This window comes from Biomphalaria glabrata, chromosome 8 (genome assembly GCF_947242115.1).
Source record: "Biomphalaria glabrata chromosome 8, xgBioGlab47.1, whole genome shotgun sequence".
NCBI classification, from domain to species: Eukaryota; Metazoa; Mollusca; class Gastropoda; family Planorbidae; genus Biomphalaria; species Biomphalaria glabrata.
The window spans coordinates 44,856,541-44,882,865 of NC_074718.1; the positions used below are offsets into that span (position 1 = coordinate 44,856,541).

A 26,325-nucleotide genomic window follows, 5' to 3' on the forward strand; every position below is an offset into this window, starting at 1 on the left:
ATCGTAAAAAAATAGAGGAGTACCAACAATGGAAAGATAGGAAATTATGGCCATCCTCCTCTTTGTTGTTCAACAACCACGTGACTTAGAGTTTAAGTAGGTCAGAAATCCCGAACAACCTCATTAGTTTAATTTCTATAACTTTCTTTTTTGTATTTCACTGTCTTAAGTGGTATTTATTGTTCTATGCAAACAGAGCTGGACTTCAACAAACAAGACACTATTTGACTCAGGTGGCAATAAAATACTTCATTTAAATAAATAACTGTTGAGCACTGCATTAACAATAGATGTCAATTTGAAAAAAAAATCTGTATATATAATTCTCTACGTCGTCCAACCATGCGGGACAAGATGCACGCGCTCCGACTCTCTACCCTTGATAGAAAGGTCATGGAAAGGTAACTCTTATTTCTGAGAGTCGGACTAGAGTTATCCCACGTAACTTTCGCGGCGACAGAGAGCACGGGTCAGAAAAAAAAAAAAGAGGGTGGTGGGGTGGAGAGAACAAGTAATTTTCTCTATAAATACAAGTCTACGTCGCCCAACCACCAACCCCATTTGGACAACTGTCTTTCAGGAAGCGTTCACCCGTCACTAAATAGCGGCATATGCTACGCCGCGTGTCGGCTCGTTAGAATTAAATGCTTTCTACCAATAAGTAACTTCTGGATCATTCAAGTTGTTAGCCCCTTCAATCCTGGAACTAACAATAGGCTCAATTGGTTGTGCTTTCAACAACCAAAAGTAGCATTTTTTTTTAGGTAGGCAATTTGGGTTCTGATCAGTACACTGTGGTTCAAAGAACATCAGCAAGATCCTTTAGAATGTATGGAGCCAGAAATATTTGAGTTTGCCTTAATTAAAAGATGTCTGCAGTTTTCAGTTTTGGTTTAAAATGTTGAAATGTGTTAAAAACAAAATACACATGAAAACAAAGTCACTTTGTCCTAAAACTTTTTATTCTCAGGTAACTGAAGTGACACTTCATGGTACCTAATCATTTAAACCTACATCAAACAGTCAGACACAAGTTAAAAACTTTATACAAGTTAAAAAACAAAATGATTGGTTGTTATCACAAGTCTTTTTATGACACAAGTTGCAGATATTAAAATTAGCATCCACTAGCAGACTTAAGCTTTTTTTTTCAAATAAAAAAAAATGCTTCTAGAGTGATTTTCTAGTTCAGTGTTTCCCAAAATCTTCGCTTATGGAGATGAATTCACATGGTGGCCTACTAGTTAATAATTCCAGTAGTGGAACAACTATTCAGGCCTCTGCCTAACAGTTTGGGAAACACTGCTCTAGTTGGATGAGGTGATTGTGAAATACTTAGACACAATTGTGAACCTGATTGTAAACACATTGGCTTTAAAAAAAAATATGTTATTTCATGTCTTGCACACACACAAAATCAAGAAAGAAAAAAAAAAAAAAAGGGGGGGGGGTTTGAATAAATTAATTTTGATCATTATATCTAGTTCAATTGCATCTTGAGAAGCAGAGTACGTTAATTACATTCAAATGTGTTATAAAAAAATGAGTTAACATATACATCAAATTTTTTTTTACAGTACTCAATAATTTCCTATATTTTATAACATCAGGAGTTTAAGTGTTAATGCTGAACTATTCAAATATTTACCATTATCAGCAGTTCAAGTGTTAATGCTGAACTATTCAAATATTTACTATTATCAGCAGTTCAAGTGTTAATGCTGAACTATTCAAATATTTCCTAACATCAGCAGTTTAAGCGTTAATGCTTAACTATTCAAATATTTCCTAACATCAGCAGTTTAAGTGTTAATGCTGAACTATTCAAATATTTCCTAACATCAGCAGTTTAAGTGTTAATGCTGAACTATTCAAATATTTCCTAACATCAGCAGTTTAAGTGTTAATGCTGAACTGTTCAAATATTTCCTAACCTCAGCAGTTAAAGAGTTAATGCTGAACTATTCAAATATTTCCTAACCTCAGCAGTTAAAGAGTTAATGCTGAACTATTCAAATATTTCCTAACCTCAGCAGTTAAAGTTTTAATTTGGAAGGCAACAATTTCCGCTTAATGTCCTGAGTGGAGACTAGCTTTAACACTTTCTGTAGCGTATGTAATTGATTCTCATTCTCCCCAGCCTCAGGATCACTCTCCTCACAAGCATAGACTGGCTCTACTTCAGCAGAAGCTAAGGTCAACAGCTTAGATCTATGTAGTGAATGTTGCATTGGTATGTATCCATATTCCTCATCATCTTGGTCTTTTGGAACAAACCTTGCATCTTCCCCAGCATCATCTAAATATTAAAAAAAATAAAATAATAATTAAACAAAAGCATAATATATTGTCATAGTTTTTTTTTAGTTCATTATACTTTGTTATAATCTATGGGTTGAACATTTATGAGTTTCAGTAATTAGCTTAACTCTTTCTCTCCTAACTAACGATACCAACGTTGATTCCACCAGAATGTGGTAAATAATTACGCAGAGAAAGAGTTAAAGCATTAAAGTTGTTTAAATGTCAGTACAGCTCTTTGAGGCTACTGATTGATTAAACATACATAATCTATAATATAAAGAAGAAAGTAAGGGGTATGTATGTATGTATGTTAAAACCCTTTGACCAATATTGATAAAACTTGGCATAAATGTCCCTTAGATCATGTTAGAAACCGTAGTGTATTTATAGTAGCCCTAAAACAAACTTAAGACCCTAAAAAATAAGTTGCCCAACTCTAAGAAAGTATTACTATTTCATGGATCTAGGCCATGTTTACATGAGATAAGATTGAAAGGATCTAGATCTAATTTTAAGAACTGCACTTTGCACAGATAGTTTTTTACTTTGACTCATAAAAATACAAAATATAGTCTATTGATTTCATTATTTAATAAAATTAACCTTCAAAAGCATTTTTACATAAATTCGGTCCTATATCTGTGAATTTAGATGTCCTGACTTATTTTATAATCCCATTCCTTTAACAAATTGGGTAAACCCGTATTAATTGTACTTTATATCTCATTCATCTCTTCTGCTTCTTTCGTTTTTAATAGATATGAATGTATCGGCTTTGGGTAAACCCATTTTCGCAAAACTACTTTTATATTCGTGTTGAAAGAGAAAAATTTGAAAGGAACATTTTATCTTACTTTGACATGTATATAAATCCAATCCACTAGATTAGTAATACACAAACTAAGGCCCGCAGGTAATGTCCGCTAGTAATATAATATTATATTTGTATATATGATATACACATTTGTCTAAATTTTCCCTAAGAAAAGTATGAAGAGTTTTAATTTTGGTGACTGATACACCAATCAAATCAATAGTTAAAGGCAGCTGTATATTTAATATATATAATAATTACACTTGTATTTATATTTTCCGTCTGCTTCCTCTAGAAAACACTCTACTATCCAGTCTGACAATACCAAATTCATTTTTCATGTATACAATATTTATAGGAATATGTATTAAAAAACAGACATACAGATAATAAAAACAAAAACAAGGCTAAAAGATTTGAAATAAAAATATCAGAAAGATGTAAATACAGTCTGACAGGCAAGAGTTTAATAAAAGACAAAGACAAATTTGTCTTCATATTTTGTTATGGAAGAAATGAAGAACTGACCTGATTCTACAAAGTTGTCTGTCCTGCTTTTAAACTTCATATTTTTCTTACAAGCAAAGGTTCTCATGCCAGCAGGAATGGTATCCAATACGTTGACCTTGACCTGATTATCATGGGCAGAAGATGAGCAGCTCTCTTCATCAGAGGAGGATGAGGCGCGAGGAGACTCACTGGGCTCGGAAAGTTCCATTGTGTCCACAGCCATGTCACACTTATCTGTCCGCCTCACATCGTCATTGAATGTCAGACCATGATTGGCAGAGTCATCACTCCCTAGTGACAGGTTCTGTAAGAACTCACAAAATCTTTCGACTCGGCCTGGGGGGGAAGACCTTCCTGATTCGCTGTCACTGGCAGCCGACAGTAAACTTTTGGGGCTAATAATCTTGGTAGATGGTCTGTCATTCATTAACATAGAATTGTTGGTTTCGGATGACCCGGTCATCTGTTGAAAAGGATGTCTTAATGGAGAGTTGTCTGAATCACTGGTGAGTATCTTATCTCTAGCAGGAATATCTGATGGACTGCTGAACAGCTTAGACTGTCTTAGTCTGGAACTATTGCTTTCTGAATCACTGGTAGAAAAGGACTCATTTGCACTATTATTGGAAGCAGAATTAAACAGTTTAGAATGTTTCAATCTGCTATTCTTGCTTGCTATGGTTGTCGAACCATCAGCAGTATGACTGGAGGGACTGGTCAGCTTGTGTTGATTTGATTTAGGAAAGTATCCATGTACTTGATTGGTAAGTTGGACTTCACCATTGTCAGGTTTACTAGGTACAGTTTCCAAAGGACGGTTAATATTTGTTGATGTGGAGTCGATGTGATCTGAATCTTCTTTCACTAGTAAAGGTGGATTTATTGATGGATTTTTGTATTCTGTATCAAAACCATGATTAATTTTATCACTGTCAGAAACACTTGGACTAGACCTCAGTGGTTTCAACTTTTGACCTTTAAAACGCGTGCAATTATGGTCATGGACAGAACCGGCTTTGTTCTCAACAGGATTGTCATGGCAATGGGTTTCTTGTGTTCTTCTACCTGACTGAGTCGCTTGGGACTCAGAGCCTTCTAATGATGGTGCTGCAAAATTATAAAGAAAAAATAGTTTAAACATGTATTCATGAAAATTTTTTTTTTTAATTTTTAGAATTTAAATTAATTATTTTGGTGTACATAGATAGAAATTATGCACCCAAAACCGAATGACTATTACAAACTATAATAGTTTTTATCTTAAAAAAATGAACATGTATTCATCTCTTGATTATTAGTAGACATTAAAAACGACATACATGGGATGGTACTTGGTGCGCTGTGCACAGAGTCTCTTGACAATAAAATATTTTTGTCTTTAAGGCTTGGTCGGCTGGCTTTGAAGCTATTGTCTGGAACTTTTCTTTGATCTGCAACATTGTACAGGTTGATGAAGTGATGCAAGTCTGTAAATGCTTTAGGAAGAAGATGTCGATTTGTCTGAAACAAAATAGAGTCAAAAAATATATGTCAGTACAAATGTCTAATCTGGGAGAAAAAAACAAAACAACATATTTATCACCATAAGCATCATCCATCCATCCATCCCAGTGGCGCTACAGCCCATGGAGGGCTCTGGCCTGCTTTAACACATCCTTTCATTCAGATCTCTCCTGGGCCTTTCGTCTCCACCATAAGCATCATATCATGTGCATTTATGGTTTTGTTTTTTAAATATAAATAGATTGGCAGACTAATATAAACAAACATGCCTGGCAATGATCTACATCCCCTCCTAAGTGGTCCACATGGTTCAAGTAGACTTTGACTCCAGTCTGAAATTCTAACAACATTTTGTAGTGCAAGACTGTGTGGAGCCGAATCAAATAACTCAGATTCTTCGAAACTGCTTTCAAAAGATTTTGAGGCAGTGGCCTTTGAAGCCATGCATCTTCCTCGTCATCCTGTTTAAATACAAATAGTTTACATTTGTGAAAAATCGAATGTCCATAGCCAGAGTGTTGTTAATCCTTTGAATGCTATTCAATAGCTATAAATTAACAAATCCTTCACGACCATATATTAATCTGCATTGATTATTTAACGTCATTTCAAAAGGAAAACTTATTACTGTCATTTCCACTGAACAAAAAGAAATTTTTTGTTAAATATGAAGAAACATTTTTAAATTCTAACATTTTGACCAGAAAACTTTTCTATTTGGATGGTCTCATTCCCTTTTTAATTGTACACGTCATATATTGTTTTCTAACTTCTTTCAAAATTACTTAACATTGTCAAAAGGTCATACCATGCGTTACAAGTGGACTACTGGGGCAACAATTCATGAGAGAAATCACATAGTGTATAACAGTATGATAAATCTGGTAAAGAAAAGTTAAAACAGTAGGTCACAATGGAAAACAAATTTTAAACAAGAGTGGGCCACTGTCCAAATAGCCTAGTTTGACAGTTCCACCATTATGGTGGCTTTATGAAGCAAACACCTACAAGAAAAAAAAAGTTACCTACCTTTGTACAGTGTTCTCTAGTTCTCATCATGTGTATTTGATCATAGGACAGGTGTAAGTGCTTCATTAGACTGGAGGGCAAGCTTTCAACATAGCGAGGCCAGTCTCCCTTATGATAGATTCTATGTACAATAGCACTGGCTACCTGTTGATAGAAAAGAATATTGTTAAGACTTAAAATTAATAATTGTAAACATTGATCATTGAAACATAAAAGGTAATAATTGTAAAAATTGATCATTGAGACATAAATGGACTGTGCAAGAAATGGGGACAGGCCACGGGAGAAGAACATAATCATGTGACCCTGTGTAATGATGCAGGTCCAGACAACTAATGACTTAAAAGGTTGTTGTTTTTTCTTTGAGTGACCTGGATGATCAATCCAGATGTTGGATTGGTACATGCCTGTTGCTAAGCGAATGATGGCAGATTTAGAGGTCTGTGGTGGGAGTCCTTCTTCTAGATGCACCATATTTTCTTCACCTTCTCTGAATAACCTTTGTAAATTAGTGCTGTTACATGTTTATCATTGACCAGTGATGGACACTTAACTTTCAATGACTTGCTCTTTTAACTCTTAACATTCAAAGACTCTCTTTAACTCTTAACATTCAATGACTTTCTCTTTAACTCTCAAGCCAAATTCTCCAAATATTCTTCATAAATCTGTTAGGTAATCACATTTTTATAGTTAATGGCATATGAACATTTAGAATGTCATGCCCTTCAATAGTTTTAAGCTAATGAGCTCTTTTCAATAATAAAAAAAAAACATTAAATAGCTTCTATCACCAAACAGTAGATTCAGATTCATTTTAACCTACCTGTAATCTTGTTTATAAGTTTAGACTACATATATTCACAGCTTCACAAAACCTACCTGGGTATCAAAAATATTGTTCAAAGATATTTTGTACTTGTGGTAAATCATATCAGACAAAAACCTGCAGTCATGGGTCACCTAGATACAAGAACATAATAGAACTTAATTCAAAAAAATATTAAAAAAAAAAAAACATACAAAAACTAATCTTACTTGTCTGTAACATTTCACTTGCTCACTCAAAATTTATTATTCTCCAACACAAACAGAACCTTACTTTCATAATATCACTATTCTCCAACACAAACAGAAACTTACTTTCATAACATTACAATTCTCCAACACAAACAGAAACTTACTTTCATAATATCACTATTCTCCAGTATTTCCCGAAGTCCTTCACTGAAAGCTTTATTGCCCAACCTCAAAATGTCAAAGATGATAACTCTTGATTCTGTCACAATCTAGGAAATAATAAACAAACCCACTATATTAGTCAAACAAGTAATGTTTATTACTAAAATTATATTTATAATTTTTATGGCATAATTAGAGGCCCTGGGTTCGAATCCCAGTGAAGACTGGGAACTTGAATCTTAACTTTCGGGATCTTAGGGCACCTCTTGAGTCCACCCAACTCCTTATGGGTACCTGACATTAGTTGGGGAAAAGTGAAGGTGGTTGGTCGTTATGCTGGTCATGTGACACCCTCGTTAACCGTAGGCCACAGAAACAGATGACCTTTACATCATCTGCCCTAAAGACCACAAGGTCTGAAAGGGGAACTTTACTTTTTCTTTTTTTACATAGCATAATTAATTTGGACAGAATCTATTAGGAATTAACAGGCCAAAGCTGGAGAGGCAAACATTGTCCCAGCATGCTTTAATGTTTTTATGCTAACTTCCGCAACTGTTATGCTTGCACAAAATCGGTCTGCATACTGCCTCATCACAGGCAATACATTCACAATAATTTTTCATTGAAAGATTTGGTCTTGGGGTTCTGGTTAGAGACATTTTTCAGGAGATTCATATAATGTGTCACAGACAGCACTTACCAAAACCTTTCAACCTAAGCTCCTGGTAAATGTATGTTGACCAACTTGGTCATAAAGAAAGATACTTCTACACAGGCCTTGTAGACTAGCCTTTTTGTTGCCCTGATCATTTCTGCATTTTCAAAGCACTTTTAAAAACAAAACAGACTTTTTGAAAATATTTTTTTAAATTGAAAAAAAAATAAATTCAGACTGACCTCCACCACTGACAAAGTCCCATTTCTGCCAATGCTAACACCATCTAATTGCAATCCAACCACGGACTGTTCCAGAATGTGCGAAATCTAAAATAAAAGTATTTGATTTATAAGTTCTTACACAAAAACAAAACAAAAAAATCATATTCTGAAAAGCAACCATTAGTTAAATTTTGAACAAGTAGCAGCCATTGCAATACATAATGGGTAATACCATAGAGTTAAAAAAAAATTTGGCACTTAAGTATTTAAAATTTTTCTAACTAAGCAAGTATTTTACTTACGGCTTGATAAAACTTGTCACAAATTTTGTTGATGATGATATACTGATCTGTTTCACAGAAGTCTTCAAAATCTTCCTTTGTAACTTGGTTATCGTCCTCAGACGTGCCTAAACAAATTAAGGTAAGTCATGGAAATCTATGCATTTAATACCAAAAAAAAAGCTCGCTTTAGAGATCCTATTTTCTTTTTATTAAAAATAAAAACAATCTATGAATGAAAATTTTCAGAGAATGATTTTAAAAAATCACAAGTCATTAATCTGAATAGCCATTAGTTAAAATATAGTTTTTTTTTTCTTTCTGAGTTACTTCTTTGGGGATAAACAATGTTAAATTTATAAAAGCTATGCTTCTAATTAATACGTCTACTATTTGTATCAAGAATTAAAATTAATGCCTAAAAAAGAGAGAGACAGAGAGAGCAATAAGAATGCTAAAAGTTGACCTTAGACCTTAAAGAGAGCCTGGAGTTCAGAAATAAATATCTATATTCTACCACCACTTTGTATTTTTGGTTATGATAAATGAGTCATACTATTCTTTATTTTTTTCTTAAAGTGACAAGCATTAACAAACCCTTGGAGGGATTAGTCTGTATTGAAATGTTATGAATAATAGACGAAAAAACTAGTACATTATTAAATTGATAAGAGATGCAGAAAATATTTCCATTCGCAACCATTTATGCATCAATCATGTCAGTATTAAGTATATCGAGAAACTAATTCTTGCATGTACCTTTTCTTGTTGTGAGAAAGAAGTTGCCCAAGTGGTTATTGTGTACAAAGTATGTCTTAGCCTGTACATCTTCACTTGACAGGTGTACTCTAAGCCTTACCTGATATGTCTTTGTATACGTGAGCCATAGTTAATTTATTGGAGTCCACTTTCTTGTACTGAGGCCGAGTTGGTTTCTTGTATAGCTGATTTTTTTGCTTCACCTTTTCCCTGATTTAAAAAAGGGGCATTAAATTTTGAGTTCTGAAGCACCACGAATGAGAACCCTCCCCCCCCCACAACATAAATGATGATACAAATTAGCCATATAGCAGTCTTTTCCCTCACTAAAAAGTAAAGTAAAGTTCCCCTTTCAGACCTTGTGGTCTATAGGGCAGATGATGTAAAGGTCTACGGTTTACGAGGGTGTCATGTGGCCAGCACAATGACCAACCGCCTTTACTTTTCCATACTAATGTCAGGTTCCCATTAGAGCTGGGTGGACTCAGAGGCGCTCAAGGATCTTGAAATAAAAATCCCAGTCTTAACCAGGATTCAAACCTGGGACCCCCGGTTCAGAAGCCAAGCGCTTTACCGCTCAGCCACTGCGCCTCCCTTTTCCTCAGTAAAAAAAAAAAAGGTCAGTTATCACAATTTGAAATAGTTCTAATAGAGATCCTTTTGTTTTAATGAAATTTTTGGTCAGCAGATATTCCAGATGACACTAGTTCCTCTTCCTATTTTCTTTTTCAAGCTTGTGTGGTATGAGCTTTAAACTGACAAAGCAATGGTTATACATTTTGTTTTTTCTGAGATTAGGGTTTCTCCATAAAAACCAACCCAAAAATACAAATCTCTGACTAATGAAGTCATTCTCATAGACCAGTTATTTAAAATGGGTGATTATGTAATAGTATACAATACTGGTGTTTAATGACATCTGTAGCAAACACTATCAACCTATGACCAGTTCATACATACCTTGAATGTGTTAATAATTGTGTCATTACTGGTACATCCTTTATGTACTGCACTATATGATAAAGACAAAAAGTTGAACAAGTGAGATATTTACTGATTGATTCATTTTTTTAAAAATTTTTTGAGAATTATCAGCATTCAAGTTTTTTAGGTAGAAATCCATTACAACACAATGTGTCTAACTAAACAATTGTTAAACAGCCTTTTTTATTCCTGTATCGAATAAATCTTGACCTATATAAACTGGCATGTGTTGTTCAAACAGCCTTCTTATTTTGTGTAATGAATAGACCTTGACCTATATAGGCTGACATATGTTGTTATCTTAGTGACTGGCTGGACTTGTGAGAGTTGTGTTCATAATAATCAGCAATGTATGAATATTTGATGAATTATGTGAGGGGCTTTTGTGTGGTTGAAAAAAACCCATTGACACTAACAAAAAAAGTTGATTTCAATTACATGTAATTATGCAACAGAAAAAAAAATTTGAGTGATTCTTGAATGATCTAACGTGCATGAATGCTTACTAGTATCAAGATAAAAGAAATACTTACTCTAGATTTAAGATAAACAAAAGTAATTTAGACAAGAGATATGCTAAGTTTTTAGAGTTTTCTTTGGTATTATTCTAGATAAAAATTAAGAAAAAATATTAATGACACAAAAATGAATATGTATAAACTTACATTCTATTATGTCTGTGCTATAAAAATGCTGAGGCCCAAACAACTTCACACCATCAGTAACAACTAGAAGAAAAAAAATTCTCAACTGTTTTTTTTTTTAAATAATTTAAACTAAATGACAAAACATTTATCTAGATCCCTTAATCACATAAGACGGAGGCATGGTAAAGTGCCAGCTTCTGAACTGAGGTCCCAGGTTCAAATCCTGTTGAAGACTGTGGGCCACAGAAACAGATGACCTTTACATCATTAGAGCCCACACAACTCCCCCTTTGTAGACACTGCGCCCACCCTTATGAAACCGTAAACCATATCCTTTTTGAATGCCCCTTCCTAATCCACCGTAGGCAGACCCTACTACCACTCAAGCCCAACACAACCAGCACTCTGTATGGCAGTGCTGAACAACCAAAGAAAACAGCACACTATTTTTCCTTGAGTCTGCAAAAGAGCTGACAGCTCAGCAGCAAAAAGCTGGCTAGAAGAAGAAGACATCATTAGAGCTGGGTGGACTCAGAGGAGCCCAAAGATCTCAGAATTAAAAATCCCAGTCTTCAACAGGATTCGAACCCGGGACCCCTGGTTTGGAAGCCAAGCACTCGTCGCTCAAACGCCACGTCTCCATACTATGTGATAGCCAGTAAGTCACACATCAATCCACCACTGAGTGTAATTATGTAGTTTCTAATCCAAAACCAAACATCACTGGCATCAGTATCAGTAAAAAATAAAATAAAACTAAAACTTCCACCAAAGTCTAAAGCAAGGCACTCACCACTAGACTAGATCTCTACTATTCCTCCAGAATTAAAAAAAAACTTTACCCTAACATGCTATTATCATATAAATATTGCCAAACTAGGCTCAAAATGGCTTTAGTGGAAAAATTATAACTACCATAACAATGTATGACTTATTTATTGACTATAAAATTAAAATCAATATTTCCATTATAAAGTAGTGTAAAAAAATCTTTTTATTCTATCCTTAGGTAAAGAAATTACAAAAGGAAATCAGCTTATTAAGGCAAGTTTGAGCTCATCCTGATCCCCCTGATGATGATGTTAAATTAAGCCACCCCATGGGAATCCCATGAAAATTGAATATTGATGCAGTGACCTTAGACATTGACAAGTCTCTATGGCATGAAGCATAAATGAGTGTATTGTGTAAAGGCTTATCTTTGATTTGATCAACCTAGTAGAGATTAGTTATGCTATCAAGGTGTTATTTTAGAGTCTAAATAAATATTATAAAGCTGAGTTGAAACGCCGAAACGGCATCTAGAAATTTAGAAAATCAAAATCATAATAAAAAAGGATTGAAGTCCTATAAAATAATATATATAAAGAGTATAATAAAGTGTTAATTAAAAATTATTTAGATTGTATTAAAAGAAGTAGATTCACTTCTGCAATATGTATTTATAGTCTATTGCCTCATATTACCCCCCCCCTCTCTCTCTATATATATATCTCATTTATAGTTTAATAGTCAACTGACGGCGTAGCATACGCTGCTATTTTGCAGGACCGGCCTTAGGTAGGGGTAGTCTATTGCCTCATATTACCCCCCCCCCTCTATATATATATATATATATATATATATATATATATATATATATATATATATATATATATATATATATATATATATGCGGTGTACTTCAACAATAATATTGGGGACTAGTTCAAAACCAGTTGGAGTAAGACAAGGCTGCCTACTTTCACAAACACTCTTCAATATCTTCCTTAAAAGGAAAATGGAAGATGCCCTCAAGGGCTATGAAGGTACTGTTAGCATTGGAGGAAGAAGAATTACTAACTTCGCAGATGACATTGACGGCCTAGCAGGGACAGAAGAACTAGCTGACCTGGTGATGTGCATTGACAAGACTTCCGCAGCATATGGCATGCAAATAAATGCAAAAAAAAACAAACAAATTATGACCAATAGCCATCAGGGCTTTAAAAGAGGCATCAGTATTGGAGGTGAAAAGCTAACTAGTGTTAACAGCTTCAAATACCTCAGATGAGGGAACAAAACCCGAACTATTGGCCAGAATAGCACAGTCCACAGCAGCCCTTTCAAAACTTAAACAATTTTATATGCTTGCGAGTTGTGGACGTTGAATGCAGAGCTAGAGAGGAGGATCCTAGCAATGGAATTGAGATGCTACAGAAGGATCCTAGGCATCACATTCAAAGACCACATCACAAACCAAGAAATCAGAGACAGGGTTACTGCAGCCATCGGAGCCCATGATGACCTGCTAACTATTGTAAAAAGACGAAAGCTTAAAACCTATGACCACATTACAAGATCTACGGGGCATAATTGTGTAATCTGGTGAAAGAAGCTTCTCGCGCCTCAAACTAATGAAGAATTACTTGAGGTCAACAATTCTCAAAGATAGATTGAAACATTTGGTAATTCATGCTATTGAGCGTGATCTATGTAGGAAACAGAATTATTATGATATTCTGTATGACTTTGCTACACGCAAGGCTCATAAAGTAATTCTGTACGTAGTAAAGAATGAATAAAATGCATAGACGAATTTATTTTCTAATATAAACTCTTAAATTTCACTTATTGTCCTACCCAAACTTGGCCCCGCGAAATCCGTTTTGCATAGGGCCCCACAATGATTAAGTCCGGCCCTGCTATTTAGTGACCTGTAAATATAGACCTACATAGTAGATTACTTGTTCTCTTTCCACGACTTATTGGTCACAATGGTTAAGTCCGGCGCTGCTATTTAGTGTTTGAAAATGTTTGCTTGTAAAATGTTTTACATGTTTCGGATGTTCCTTCAGAGTTGATGATAGTTTACTTCCTAGTCCAAACCTCCCGGAGGACAAAGGGGGATGGGAGCAGGCAGGGTTTGACAGTCCAGCGCGCTGCCATCTGTATCGATGGGTGAATACCCACTTTTTCTCCCCCCCCCTCTTGTTTTTTTTGTGGGGTGACTATCCGCAGAAATAAGAGAGTAATCTTTCCTTTACTTCTTCTTCCCGTCCAAACTCTTGAGGGAAGAGGAGAATTATATATAATATATATATTTATTTATATACCTATATAATCTGTGTTTAGAAATAGACAGAAATAAATCTCTATATAGAATATAGATCTATAAATTAATTATTATAATTTTATAAACATGATATTTTCAACTAGGCTACATGTATTCTCTCTCTCTTTTAATTACCATCCAAGGACCCTCTTCTTCTTTTCATAATTTGGATGTTCGGATGTTCGTTTTGTTACACCTTAACATCCCCTCCCTCCCATAGATGTATAATTCTTTTCATGACTCTCCCCCCCTTCCCTCAACTGCCTGTTTGATAGGTTGTGACACTACACGCTTAGTGTATACCTCTCCTCACCGCCAGCTCACCTGCAGTGGGCATGGTCTCTGGCTTCAAATTAGCATCCCACACTTTTTCTTTCATTCATAAATTATATATTCTAGATATCTCAATCTAGCTCATGTTTATTTATTGAAGAAATCATAGATTTGGTAATCCCAATAATATTTCTTAATAAGATTTTGCCTTGTCCACTACAGGAGAATGTGTTTAATTCATTATTATTCATTAGAACACCTCCTTTTTTAATTTTATTTAACAGCTAACAGTATAAATGTGATTGGAATGTCTTTCTAAAGATGTTTGGAAGCTTATTTTGATTATCCATCAGCCTATGATCAAACAGGCTCATAATATAGCCCTCACCCTTTATATGGGTATGAATTGCCAGGGGAGGTTAAAACAATAGCTTTACTTTACATACAATGATACATGGTTACAGAGAATCTAAATTACTGCCCTCTGCTTTAAAAATAAAAAGCAGAACAAAAAATACCAGAGCTTATCTAAAATTGGACACGCACAGTCTCGAAACATTGTTTTTAGCTCCAAACATAAAAACAAATGAATTATAAACAAAAAAAGCGATGCGTTCACTAAAGTCTAAAGGAGAATTAGATGAGGTGTGCCTTATCATGCATCTAATCATGACATATGATATATCAGACATAATCACATATGAGACTGAGACATATTATATTTATATTTTATAATGATATGATTATTATGATTATTTATGATAATGATTGATTTGATATTGATTAATAATTTAATTGATAGTAATCATAGTTTAATTTAGTTTAAATACTAAGTAATAGTAATAATTAATAATAGTTACTTTAATATTTTAATACTAAAATAATAGTAATAAAATAGTAAATAGTTATATCTAATTTAATTTAATAAAATTTAATTTATAAATACTTCTAAAGTCTAAAGTAGGCCGTTCAGTCCGCCTGAAAAATCGTCCGTATTTTTTTTGTCCCACTTCGCTGCGAAACGAGGTTAGGGTATCCCATTTTCTTTTTAAAAGCCTCTTGTAAATATAAGTCGTATATAGTCATGTGATACACCGTTGTACGCAGAAATGGATGACGTTTCCATTACTGTTTGAAATATTAAGATAGCTTAAGTGTGTACGAAACTGTTGCAGGTTGAAGTTTTCTCTTTTTAATATCTTCGTATTCTGTTGACCCTTAAGAAAATTTCAAACATCGTTTTAAAGCTCATCACTTGCCGATTCTATGTGTGTAATTAGTTTTTTTGTAAGTATTGACAATTCCAGCGGCTTTTGATTGAAAGTAATTTTTTATTTTGGTCCAATCAAATCACTCGCGCAGCCCTCTTTTTTTTTTCCTACGCGTCATTCGCGATGTCAAAAGTAGGTCACGTGACTGGGCCCAGCCAATCACCTTGTGCTTACCGGCTGTATAAATGGGTCAAATGAATGAATGCCATGTCAGCTGAACGTATTTTCTCACTTAAAATATTATTTCATAATGTTAATTAAAAGTTAAATAACATTAAAAAATCACAGGAATATTAATTTTAATGTATCTTAAAATATATATTTAAAAGCTAAATAATAATTAGATCTATATAGATTAAAAAAATAATTCAAAGTGACAATGTAAGACAAGACAACCAAAAGTGGGACAAACAAATAAGTAAAATACAAAGGCAAAGAAGAGGTCAAAATAATTAACTAAAAAATTTATAACTTTTGAACTAATTATCCGATTTTCAAAATTCTTTTTGTGTCATTTATATCTCAAAATTATCCATCTAGCTATAGTGGTTTCATTGCATATAAGTAAATAACTATTTTATCACTGAACTCCCTATCTAAAGTAAAGAGGATCTAGATCTAGATCTAGTAGTAGATCTAGATCTAGGCCAAAGAAAACTAACGAAACCTAGAAATTTACAAATAATTAGTTTTAAAGTATAATTACCATTTTTCAAAACTATTTTCCCTGTAAATTCATCAATATGGTGTAAAGTTCCTTCGAAAGAAGCATTATTTCGAGTTACAATTTTAACTTTATTTGCTTCTGCCATTTTTGTGACTGTGCGTAGATTCTATTTAATTTTTTTCCATAAAAGAGCGGTTTATTAACTATACTATATTAGTATATAGGTTAGGATTATAGCTCTCATCAATTGAAAGTTTAATGAGTGTATAGCGACACCATCACAGACCTGTATAATAAGATTTTTTTTTTCTAGGTCTAGCGTAAATGTAGATTAGAATCTAAACCAGATTTTAAAAAAATTATTACTTTTTTTTTTAAAGAAAATTGCATTTAAAAATTGCTCTTTTTCTAGAATATTTGGTAGAGATAGATTTAGATCTGTTTATGTTTAGATCTAGATCTAGAATCTAGATATTTTTTACTTTCGGCATTTTTATTTGATAAACAGTAAGCATACAGTTTAAATACCAGCGCGGTTCGCAAAGCTAGAGTACTGTGTCCTTGCCCTTTGTTTTTGTTATCATCACACGTCGCTCTACAAATAATCAAAATGGCTGATAATAATGAAACTAAGGAGGGGCAGACTGAGAACAGTTTAATAGTGAGGATTATGTCTGAACTCTTTGGTAGCCCACTAAACCTTGCATTGCTTGCAATCTGTGGTTTTCTTATTTATAAAATAATTTCTAGTAGGAGATCAACTAATTCAGCTCCAAGTAAAGAACCCGAACTCCCTCCACTCAAAAAACAGGATTTTACACTGGAGCAGCTGAGAGAATATGATGGAAAAGGAATAGATGGACGAGTTCTCATAGCTGTTAATGGAAAGGTCTTCGATGTTACTAGGGGAAAAAGATTCTATGGACCAGGTAATTTAATTTTAATTACTAAATTTAAATTATTTTATTAAATATAACTTACTATAATTGTATAAAAAGTATGTACTGGCTAAATTCTAAATTAAATAGGCTACTCACCTACTGATTTAACTATACTATAGACAGTATAGATCTACTATCTAGATTCTAATTCTAACTGGACTAATCTCTAAAGTAAATTAAATAGTATTTAGATTTTAGTATATATACCTTTTATAATTATATAGACTCTAGAGTACTCTAGACATAGATCTAGGAATCTCAGTCTGGAATCTACATCTAGATTATTATTGGCTAAGAAAATAAAAATAGATTTAGTCCCTAGCCTAGTCACCGCTATAATAGTATAATATATAAAATTCTAATATATATTACTAGGCCTAGTTTAGTTTTAGTTCGTAAGTCGCGAATTAAAGGGAAACCTCGAACTCCAATGATTTCGACAATTTTTGATATAATATGTCACAATATATGTGTTTTGATTGAATATATTATAAATTCTTTTTATTTTTTTTTTCAATAATAACTTAGTAATTGATGTTTTTTAAACCATCATTTTTCTATGCATCCAAAACGATCAGATTTTCACCGGGCTTCATGTGATGTCACATAGCAAACCTATTCATTTAATCTTCTATTGAGTTTGAGTTACTGTATAACGGAAAACCATATAATAAATTTGACAATCTTGTAAAATCTAGGTCTTTGCAGCTAGATGTAGATCTTGGTAAGCAAAGAAAAAAATAGATATGTGTTAAAAGAGTAGATCTACATGCTTGACTAACCATGGCAGTTTGAATTTTTTTTCCTGACGACTCAAAACACAACAAACACTATCGCTTGGTTGTCTTGTCATGACTGACTATACATAGCGAGCCTTACACTGACCAGGTTGTTAGAATCAGCCAGATACACAATCTATTTACTTATTGTAAACTTTTTTGGGACAAGGAGGGGTGTGTATGAAAATGTAACTTTTTTTCTCAAGTTGGTTGTCCTAATGCTTTTAGAAGATCTATATCTATATATACCATAGCCACGGACTGGGTTGTTATTAAGCCTAAACAGCCACTGAAAGAATGAAGCAATACAATTGGTTAGATTTAAATTTGATTTTAGTATTGTTGAGGGAAGTGGTGTATGCCTAACCTGAAAACAAAATCTCAAGGAACTACTTTTTTTTTTTGAGATGTCAAGAATTTACTAATGTATTAATATTAAATATAATACATGTGGCTAAGCATTTAAATAAAAAAAATGGTAAAACTTTTATTATGCTAAATATGTCCATAACTCAAAAAAAAAAGCAACAACACCAGAGTTTCCCATTAATGCATTTGTAAATGATTTTTATGGGAATCATGAATATACAAAAACATACAAAATCTGATTTATTTATATTTAGACTCATTAATTAGAGTCTGAACAATTTCTTTTATTTAAAAAAATTTTCAACTGGTCAAATTTTTTTTACACTGCTTTTGGTATAGTGATTTTGTGTTAGCCTATTTTGGTCATATAACCACTATAGATGTGGTTCCCCCTATAGAGATTTTTTCATTTAACTATAGAGTCCTATTCTGGAAAGAAGATTCCCATCCACATACAACATCTATAGGTAAAGTTGGCATAAATTTTCTTTGGTGGTAGAGGAATCAGTCAATTTTCGTTTGGATCTCTTTTCTACATCTTACAAGATGCTTTTTCACTGACCATCACGCTTTCTTGCCATGCGATTTTCAAGATATGTCACTGAAATGAGTGTAGTTTTTTTTTACTCTTCCTTGGTATATAAAAAGTTCAATATCCTGCACCTTTTGGTGTGGAGACATGGTAGGCCAGTCCATGCCATCCACTGGAGGGGGTGTGAGATTATAAGTTGAACAAACAGGGAATAATATTGCTATCCCTTTGGCTGCTGATAAATGTAAATAATATGGTGTTACCCAAACCCAAAATGATATCCACCATCCTGGAACCTTCAGACAGATGATGCTTCGTTTTTAATGGCCATAGAGTTTCATGGGACCTGGCATTAGTTCCAACCCATATCTCTGTCTTGGGTAAGATTTATAAGATATATATATATTTTTTCCTTGGCACAGTCTGCAAAAGAGCTCACAGCTCAGCAGCAATAAAGCTGGCTAGAATAATAATAATAATAATATGTATATATATATATATATTAAATACCATCTCTGCCTGTCTGGGGCATAAGGCCACCATCTTTCTCCAGGTCTTTCGGTTCTGTGTGAGTCTCTCCAGTTGTCCTCACATCTCGCCCATCTTCTTGGCATCTGCTTCCAAATCTCGGCACCTTATAATTGAAGTTGCAATATGAGAGAAAGTTTGTTGTGTCCACAAATGAGATTTGACCAGAGTGTTATTTTTGTGTACTTAGCGTGCTAAATGTGCACAAAGGCAATTAAAGACACTAACATGGAAATAAGACATCTTGAAAAGAGATTATTATTTCATCCCACCATTTGGATCACAACTTAACACAAAATGTGCCCTATTTCAAGCCTTAGGTATATCTTATGGAGTTAAAAAAATGTGTGTTGCAATATTAATTGAACAATAATGAAATATTCTTCTTTAGTTCCTTAAATCACACTTGTCCAGAATGCAAATTAAATTGGTTTAAATACATTTGATCTAATCCTTAGAATAGTGGCTAAGATTTTACATTCACCACCTTTTTCTTCTTCCTCGTTCTCATTGTTATGTTGAAGTATTCAGATAACTAGGCCAATGCACGAGATGAACTGGGCAGTGGTTTCCAAATCAGGCAGCTCTCCGTATAGTTTTTTTTCTATAGGGGTGTTTTGGGGCCAGTGTCTTATTTAAGCCTCTTGATAAAGAAAGCAGTTTTGAAGGACATGGTCAACATTCTCTGGTGATACTCCGCAAGAGCAGATTTTACAAGTCCCAACTTTTAACTTCCGGAACATATATTTACATAAGATTTACTAAAAGAGGAGAGGGAAAGGGAGAGACAGTGACTGGGCGCGCTCTGCTAGTAGAGCGCACGCACGCACAGTTGAGGTCACGTCAGTACGTCAACATACGTGCGGATAGACAGCTGCCAAATAATTGACATGAAAACTAGGGACCTTCGATGGGAAGTTTTACCAAAGTTTTATTCCTGTGGGTTAAATATTTTGTCGAAACATGTATATAGTTTATGTCTAACACTTACAGCTACACTAGAATAGTCAATGGGTGGAAGTGGCATTTGGGTTCTGAAAAAAATCTGTACTTTAAGATCTTCAGTTTGTTCCTAATCATTCTACATCTTAATTGATAGCACTACATGCAGACTTGTTAACTATTCTTACAGTACTGATAAACCCACTTTGTTGATATTGAAGAGAGCCATTGCCAGTTGTTTTTTGTCCTACTTCTATGTAGAGTGTACCGTGTGGTCGTTCAGTTCAAACCTCAAAATGTTGATTAAAACTTTTTTTTTTATGCATAATAGATAATCAATTACCTGTCCACCTTTTTTTTTTTTTTTCAAACATTTTATGTTGAATATTGCAGGCGGACCTTATGGACTATTTGCCGGACATGATGCTTCAAGAGCTTTGGCTACATTTTCGTTAGGAGAAGATGCCTTAAAGAATGAACACGATGACCTGAGTGACCTAAATAGCATGCAGATGGAAAGCATAAGAGAGTGGGAGATGCAGTTCCAAGGTAATAGCCATCTTTGAATTGTCGAATTACATATATTGGTTTTCTATAGCTCCATCTGTTTCAAGGGACAATCATGTGTTTAGAAAATTCACTATAAATGAACTATGATCCTTGAGACAACACTTTTAATTTTTAATCTTGCAATATATATATATATATATGCTAGCACAAGTCTGCATTTGTCTTTCACTATCTTGGGCATCTTCTTTTAAAAAACTTTTACTAGGTTTCTGAAATCCTGTATGAAAACATATCTCTGTAACTTAGCTCTGAACATCTCCTGGATCTGATTCTTTCTTAGCCAGCTTTAAATGGAGGATGTCTGTCAACCTGGCATGCAACTGTTACTTAGCCAGGCTAGATCAGCTCTTGCTACTAACACTACAACAAAGTATTTCACATGACTATGCAGCCCCAGCTGTGACCTACATATTTGGCCAACATCCTGCACAGACATAACAATTTGATATGTGTATATATATGTGGGTTAGGGCGTCTGGTGATTATATATGCCCAACCTGCCATCGCAGCTGTGTATCAAGGATTGGCCTCTTTAGTCACACAAGAAGTTGCAAAGGGAAACGATCGTCTCTCGAGACGTAAAATGCCACAGATATATATATATAGATAGATAGAGAGAGAGTGAGAGATAGACAGATAGAGATAAATATAAATAATTATAGTGCATTGGCTTGCTACTTAAAAACTTGATGTAAGACATGGTCTTTTCAGGAGATACCTGCAGTGTCACACTTGAACACTGTTTATTCATGTCCTTAATGTATGTATGTTGATCAGCTCTTACTACCGTAGTATAAGGTACTCACAAATAGTTATTGGAAACTAACATTATATTTCTTTTGATATTATTACTATTACTTTTTTCCTTAACAATTTGGTAATTCTTTGAACCTAATGAGTTCGTTATGGTACTGTCAGGATTGTGGGAGAGATGTAGCTAGAAACTGGCGAATGATGAACTTATAAATCTATTTTTTATATTGAAAAGCATTTTGAGCCTAACTGATGACCATATATTTGTGCGGCCGAGTGACAAAAGCCGTCTGGCTAACCCATCAAATGGGGCTCGTGTTTAAACCCCAACTCGAGTTGGGTTGTGTTTGCTGTGTCCCCGGTGGATCATGGAAACCTTCCCACGTACCCCACATGTTCACAAAAGAGATTTGATCGTAGGGAAAATAGATTCATTTAAAACATCAACTGTTTTGATGAGGTTTTTATTTTAGCATAGCACTGTTGAGTCTAAACAAGCTAAATGAAATGAAGGTTTTCATCTGATTAATGTAAAAAGTATGTGTCAAAGAAGCTTCTACAAGATAGTCTGTTGCTGAGGTAGCTTTTTTTTTTAAAAGCCATCCCCGTTGTTGAACATATATAGGTTAGTGATTAATAGCAATTAATAATTAATAGGATGGCTGCCTGGTCGTGCAGTTTGCGCGCTGGACTGTCGTTCAGATTTATCGATGGTCGAGGGTTCAAATCCTGCCCGCTCCCATCCCCCGTCGTCCTGCGGGAGGTTTGAACTAGGAAGTAAACTATCTTCAACTCTGAAGGAACATCCGAAACATGTAAAACATTTTACAACAAACATTTTTAGCATCAATGACTTTTTAAAATATCCTTTTTTTTTTGTCTAATCTAGAGAAATATGTGTATGTTGGCAAACTTCTGAAACCTGGTGAACAACCCACAGAGTACAGTGACACTGAGGATGAAGACAAGACAGAGACTGAAAAGAAAACTGACTAATTCTAGTATTATCATATTACATGTCCTTGTGTGTACCAGTGTGAGATTAGATGATAGTCTGTGTGAACTCTGTGTTGAGACGAATGGTTAATTGCTTGATGTTTATATGTGCCAGTGTTTGGAAAGATGAACAGAAGTTGCTCTGTGTTGGGATAAAAGGTTTTCTACCCCTGGGTTTGTGTGTCTTTGAAGCCTTTTGTACAATTTTGTTGTTCCTTCCTTCAATGTGTTTGTCCCCACAGTTTAGTTGTCCACGAGCATGTAGACATCATTTTTCATGTTATGAGAACATTTGAATGCAGAATTTATTTATTATTTTTTTTTTTTTTTACTTTTTGAAGGGAACAAAATATTTGTGCTTTAACTGTTCTCCAATGTCAGAGATTTCATAAATAGTTCTTACTTTTCTGGATATAGAGTTTATTAGTATCAGATTTTTAAAGTTTTAGGTGGGGGAAACATTTGTTATTTTTTTTATCATTAAACCTGTTGATCTGTTGCTTTTCCATAATCCTGTTGCCATTGTTCAACCTTTTGCACTATATTAATTTTCCCTTGAAATGTTATTAGTGCACTGATAAACAGATATGAGAATGTACACGTCTAATTTCTTCTGGAAACATATTTGTTTTGTTTCATAACCAGAACTTTTTATTTGTACAAACTATTGATTTTTAAAGTATGTAACAAGGAGTTAATGGCAGTAAGGCTTTTATGATTTGTAGATGGCAGGTTGGCAGAAAGGCCTTGTATAGTGTAGGGGGGAATTAGTTCTTTGCATATTGTAGATGACATGAAGGCCTATGAAGTAGTTGGCAAGTAGGTCAACCTAAGTACAAGTAGCGTTGGACTTATCAATATTCTTTGCTTTTTTTTTTTTCATTGTGGTTTTTTTGAATAGCACTTTGTTTTGCTATAATACTTTCAGGCTTGATTTTTTTAAGTGCAACAAATTAACAGCTATATCTGAATGTATGATTAGTAGACATTGTTAATTCAAGACAGCCGCAGTGTAACTTGTAGTCTTTGTTGCTATTTCAGGCCAGGTTTCTGTTTTGTAGTGTTGTTGAGGGCATGATCTAAAAGGATTAGAAATCAGCTTGATAACCGGCCTGATTTTTAGCGTCTCGTCAATGTCAACATTATATTGATGGCATGCAGTATATCATTAGGTTTTACCCTCATGTTTGTATATGACTTGAACAGGTTTTTTCATGACAAGATCACTCAATGACCTTAAGAGTTTCTAATGACTGAATTTTAAAAAAATCATTACATGTGGGGGGTGTTAGTTTTCTTGATTAAATAAAATAGAGACTTCTTTCAAATGCTATGTATATCATTTATTATTTGGCTCTGCTATCTACCCATGTAAAAATAATATGGGGAATCATTATTAACATTGTAATTTCAGGTTTTATTTAGTTTTCAAATGTCCCTAAGTCCTTATTAGATTTTTTTTTTTTTTTTGCTTATAGTCTATAGAGCTGCATCATTTGGGTCATGCTTTAATAAGAGATAGGTCGGGTCATATTTTGATAAGAGGTCTCAGAGTAGTCTTACTCTATATTTATACAAAAATATATGTCTGTAGTAAGAATATAGAAAACTCTAACCTATGTAATATGTATCATGTTAACAAGTTTAGCTTTATTAAAGACTACAATGCATGTGTGATATATACAACTTGTACCACATTCAACTTAGCAGTCCTTATATATGTCTATATAAGGTAGATTGATTTCTTATGTTAATAATGATAGAACAGCTGTCAAGTTCATTAAGCTTATTTTGTATGAATAAACAAAAATGGCTCTGTTTTTTTTTTTGTTTTTATTATGTTTTGTTTGGACTTTTGTCTATGATAGTTTATATTTAGATCTATATATATACAGATCAGACACTAATACAAACCTTATTATACACATTAATATTATGATCAGATAAGATGATCATCAATCAAAAACTGATCTTGATTTTTAGGACTAATGGGAGCCTGACATACAGATGCTCTCTTAAATGTCAGTTAAAGCAAAAGTGAAGAACATGTCGTTCCATTGATGTCATACGTTTACATGAATGATGATTTGAGATCGTACATAAATTGACTATTCTGTTCCATCTGCCAATTCCAATGTAAAACAAGCAAAATGTAAAGAATATAAAAAACTAAAGTTCATATAAGAGGAAAAATTCTGCACTTACAACTATATCAATAAGTAATTTAGAAGTAATTTCCTTTTTTTATCTCCCCCAAAATAATTAATTGACTAATTGGTTCCTTTTCCAATTATTCATGTTTTGTTAGATACAATAAATAATTGAAAGTTTCAACTTGATCCGAGAGCGGTTTCGGGAGAAATATCTGTGAATACTGAAATATTAATTAACTAATTTGTTAGAAAAAACAATTACCAGTAATTAATTCAATAATTGGTTAATATTTTTTTTTATTTCGTGTATTGTCTTCGACAATTAATAATTGTGCAACTTTGGAAATTTATTGCCATTTTTTTTAAAGAAAATTATCACTTATTATTTAAAGATGTGATCAAAAAGTAAATTAAATTAAAAGAGGCTAGGAATGATCAAAAGAATTTAACAAAGACCTCTGACTTCACGGGAAGTTGTACTATTATTTAACTTATTTGAAATAATTTAAAGAGGGAGTTGCCTAAATGTTTGGCGAAACATAGCGCTACCATTAATTCATCGTTGATCTAATAGCCTACATCATTTTGTAGTTTTGAATTCTTGAATTACACTTAAAGAGTGGAACAAATGACATTTGTAGAAAATTTGAACTTCTATTCCCACATTTTTTGTGAGTTAGATATTGCAATACAGTAAATATTTCCATTAAAAAAGAAAAGCAGAGCTATTGGGGAGTTTACGATAAAGTCAACATTGTTACTGTTGTGTATGGCGAAGGGTGAAAATGCAACGGCGCTTGGTGTTTACAGGTACCCAACCTGTGACCGCAGCTGTGTATCAAGAATTGGCGTCTTTAGTCACACAAAAAGTTGCAAAGGAAAAGATTGTCTCATGAGACGCAAAATATCACAGAAACATTGTTAAGGATGATAAACTGAACTTTTATCAACTAAATCCACTTCAAATACATAAACAGAACCTAATAAAATACCAAGAAAGACACAAAGATAAAGGCACATTACTCGTTCCATATGCTATGACACTCTTTTCTAGTGCTACTAGAGCACGGAGTCAGCCAGGAAAACCAACGACTTAGCAGAGTTTAAGTCATAGATTAACAAACATGACTAAATGCATGACGCGTAGGACGTAGCCTTATCATCGTCTTTTTTGAAGTAACGTCTGTATTTTATAAGATAAGACAAATTTATACAAATGCTCCTTCTTCCCTAGTGCCGCGCTATTAGAGCGTGGAATGGGTTGCCTGAGCCAGCCAGGAAAACCAATGACTTGGCAGAATTTAAGTCATTGGTTAACATGCATGACTAGATGCATGACGCATGACGTATTCATCTTCTTTTTTGAACTAACGTCTGTATTTTATAAAATAAGATAAATTGTAAAGAACTTTGCACATGCTCTAATTTTCACAATATTTCAATGCGTGGCAGTCGATCTTCGTAATAAATCTTTTTTATTGCCTGCAATTACCGGTACATCTAGACGCTAGTTAGTAGCCCATTTGTTATTAAATAAGCTTTAAGAGTGAAAATCGAATGCC

The 26,325-nt window shown here is 33.8% G+C and overlaps 2 protein-coding genes across 3 annotated transcripts; one reads left to right on the forward strand and one right to left on the reverse strand.

The window, feature by feature from the left end:
• Window positions 1–940: 940 nt before the first annotated feature.
• Window positions 941–16,393, reverse strand: LOC106058816 (uncharacterized). Of its 2 annotated transcripts, XR_008779499.1 has the most exons (14): window positions 16,240–16,393; window positions 10,914–10,976; window positions 10,225–10,276; window positions 9,365–9,474; window positions 8,527–8,633; window positions 8,243–8,329; window positions 7,345–7,449; window positions 7,039–7,123; window positions 6,161–6,300; window positions 5,401–5,592; window positions 4,948–5,128; window positions 3,647–4,735; window positions 1,304–2,299; window positions 941–1,268 (listed from the first exon to the last, which is right to left on the reverse strand). XR_008779499.1 is itself a non-coding variant. In XM_056039265.1 (13 exons), exons 1-13 carry the CDS (start codon window positions 16,343–16,345, stop codon window positions 2,037–2,039), a joined length of 2,580 nt encoding a protein of 859 aa, XP_055895240.1. In that variant the 5' UTR covers window positions 16,346–16,393; the 3' UTR covers window positions 941–2,036. The 2 variants fall into 2 exon arrangements, 1 of the variants encoding a protein (XP_055895240.1); XM_056039265.1 differs by having other exon boundaries at window positions 941–2,299.
• A 373-nt stretch (window positions 16,394–16,766) lies between these two features.
• LOC106058815 (membrane-associated progesterone receptor component 1-like) lies at window positions 16,767–24,430 on the forward strand. Its single transcript, XM_013216314.2, has 3 exons — window positions 16,767–17,129; window positions 20,685–20,840; window positions 22,504–24,430. The coding sequence occupies exons 1-3, from the start codon at window positions 16,811–16,813 to the stop codon at window positions 22,608–22,610; spliced, it is 582 nt and encodes a 193-aa protein (XP_013071768.1). The 5' UTR covers window positions 16,767–16,810; the 3' UTR covers window positions 22,611–24,430.
• The last annotated feature ends 1,895 nt before the right edge of the window (window positions 24,431–26,325 follow it).

Excerpts from the sequence above, each read along its gene's own strand:
- LOC106058816 (XM_056039265.1), bottom strand. The coding sequence starts at position 16,345 with ATGGCAGAAGCAAATAAAGTTAAAATTGTAACTCGAAATAATGCTTCT. Across the intron at positions 8,330-8,526 it reads GTGACAAGTTTTATCAAGCC|ATTTCGCACATTCTGGAACA; the intron begins GTAAGTAAAATA and ends CTTTTATTTTAG. Across the intron at positions 4,736-4,947 it reads CGCACCAAGTACCATCCCAT|CACCATCATTAGAAGGCTCT; the intron begins GTATGTCGTTTT and ends ATAATTTTGCAG.
- LOC106058815 (XM_013216314.2), top strand. The coding sequence starts at position 16,811 with ATGGCTGATAATAATGAAACTAAGGAGGGGCAGACTGAGAACAGTTTA. Across the intron at positions 17,130-20,684 it reads AAAAAGATTCTATGGACCAG|GCGGACCTTATGGACTATTT; the intron begins GTAATTTAATTT and ends TGAATATTGCAG. Across the intron at positions 20,841-22,503 it reads GTGGGAGATGCAGTTCCAAG|AGAAATATGTGTATGTTGGC; the intron begins GTAATAGCCATC and ends TGTCTAATCTAG.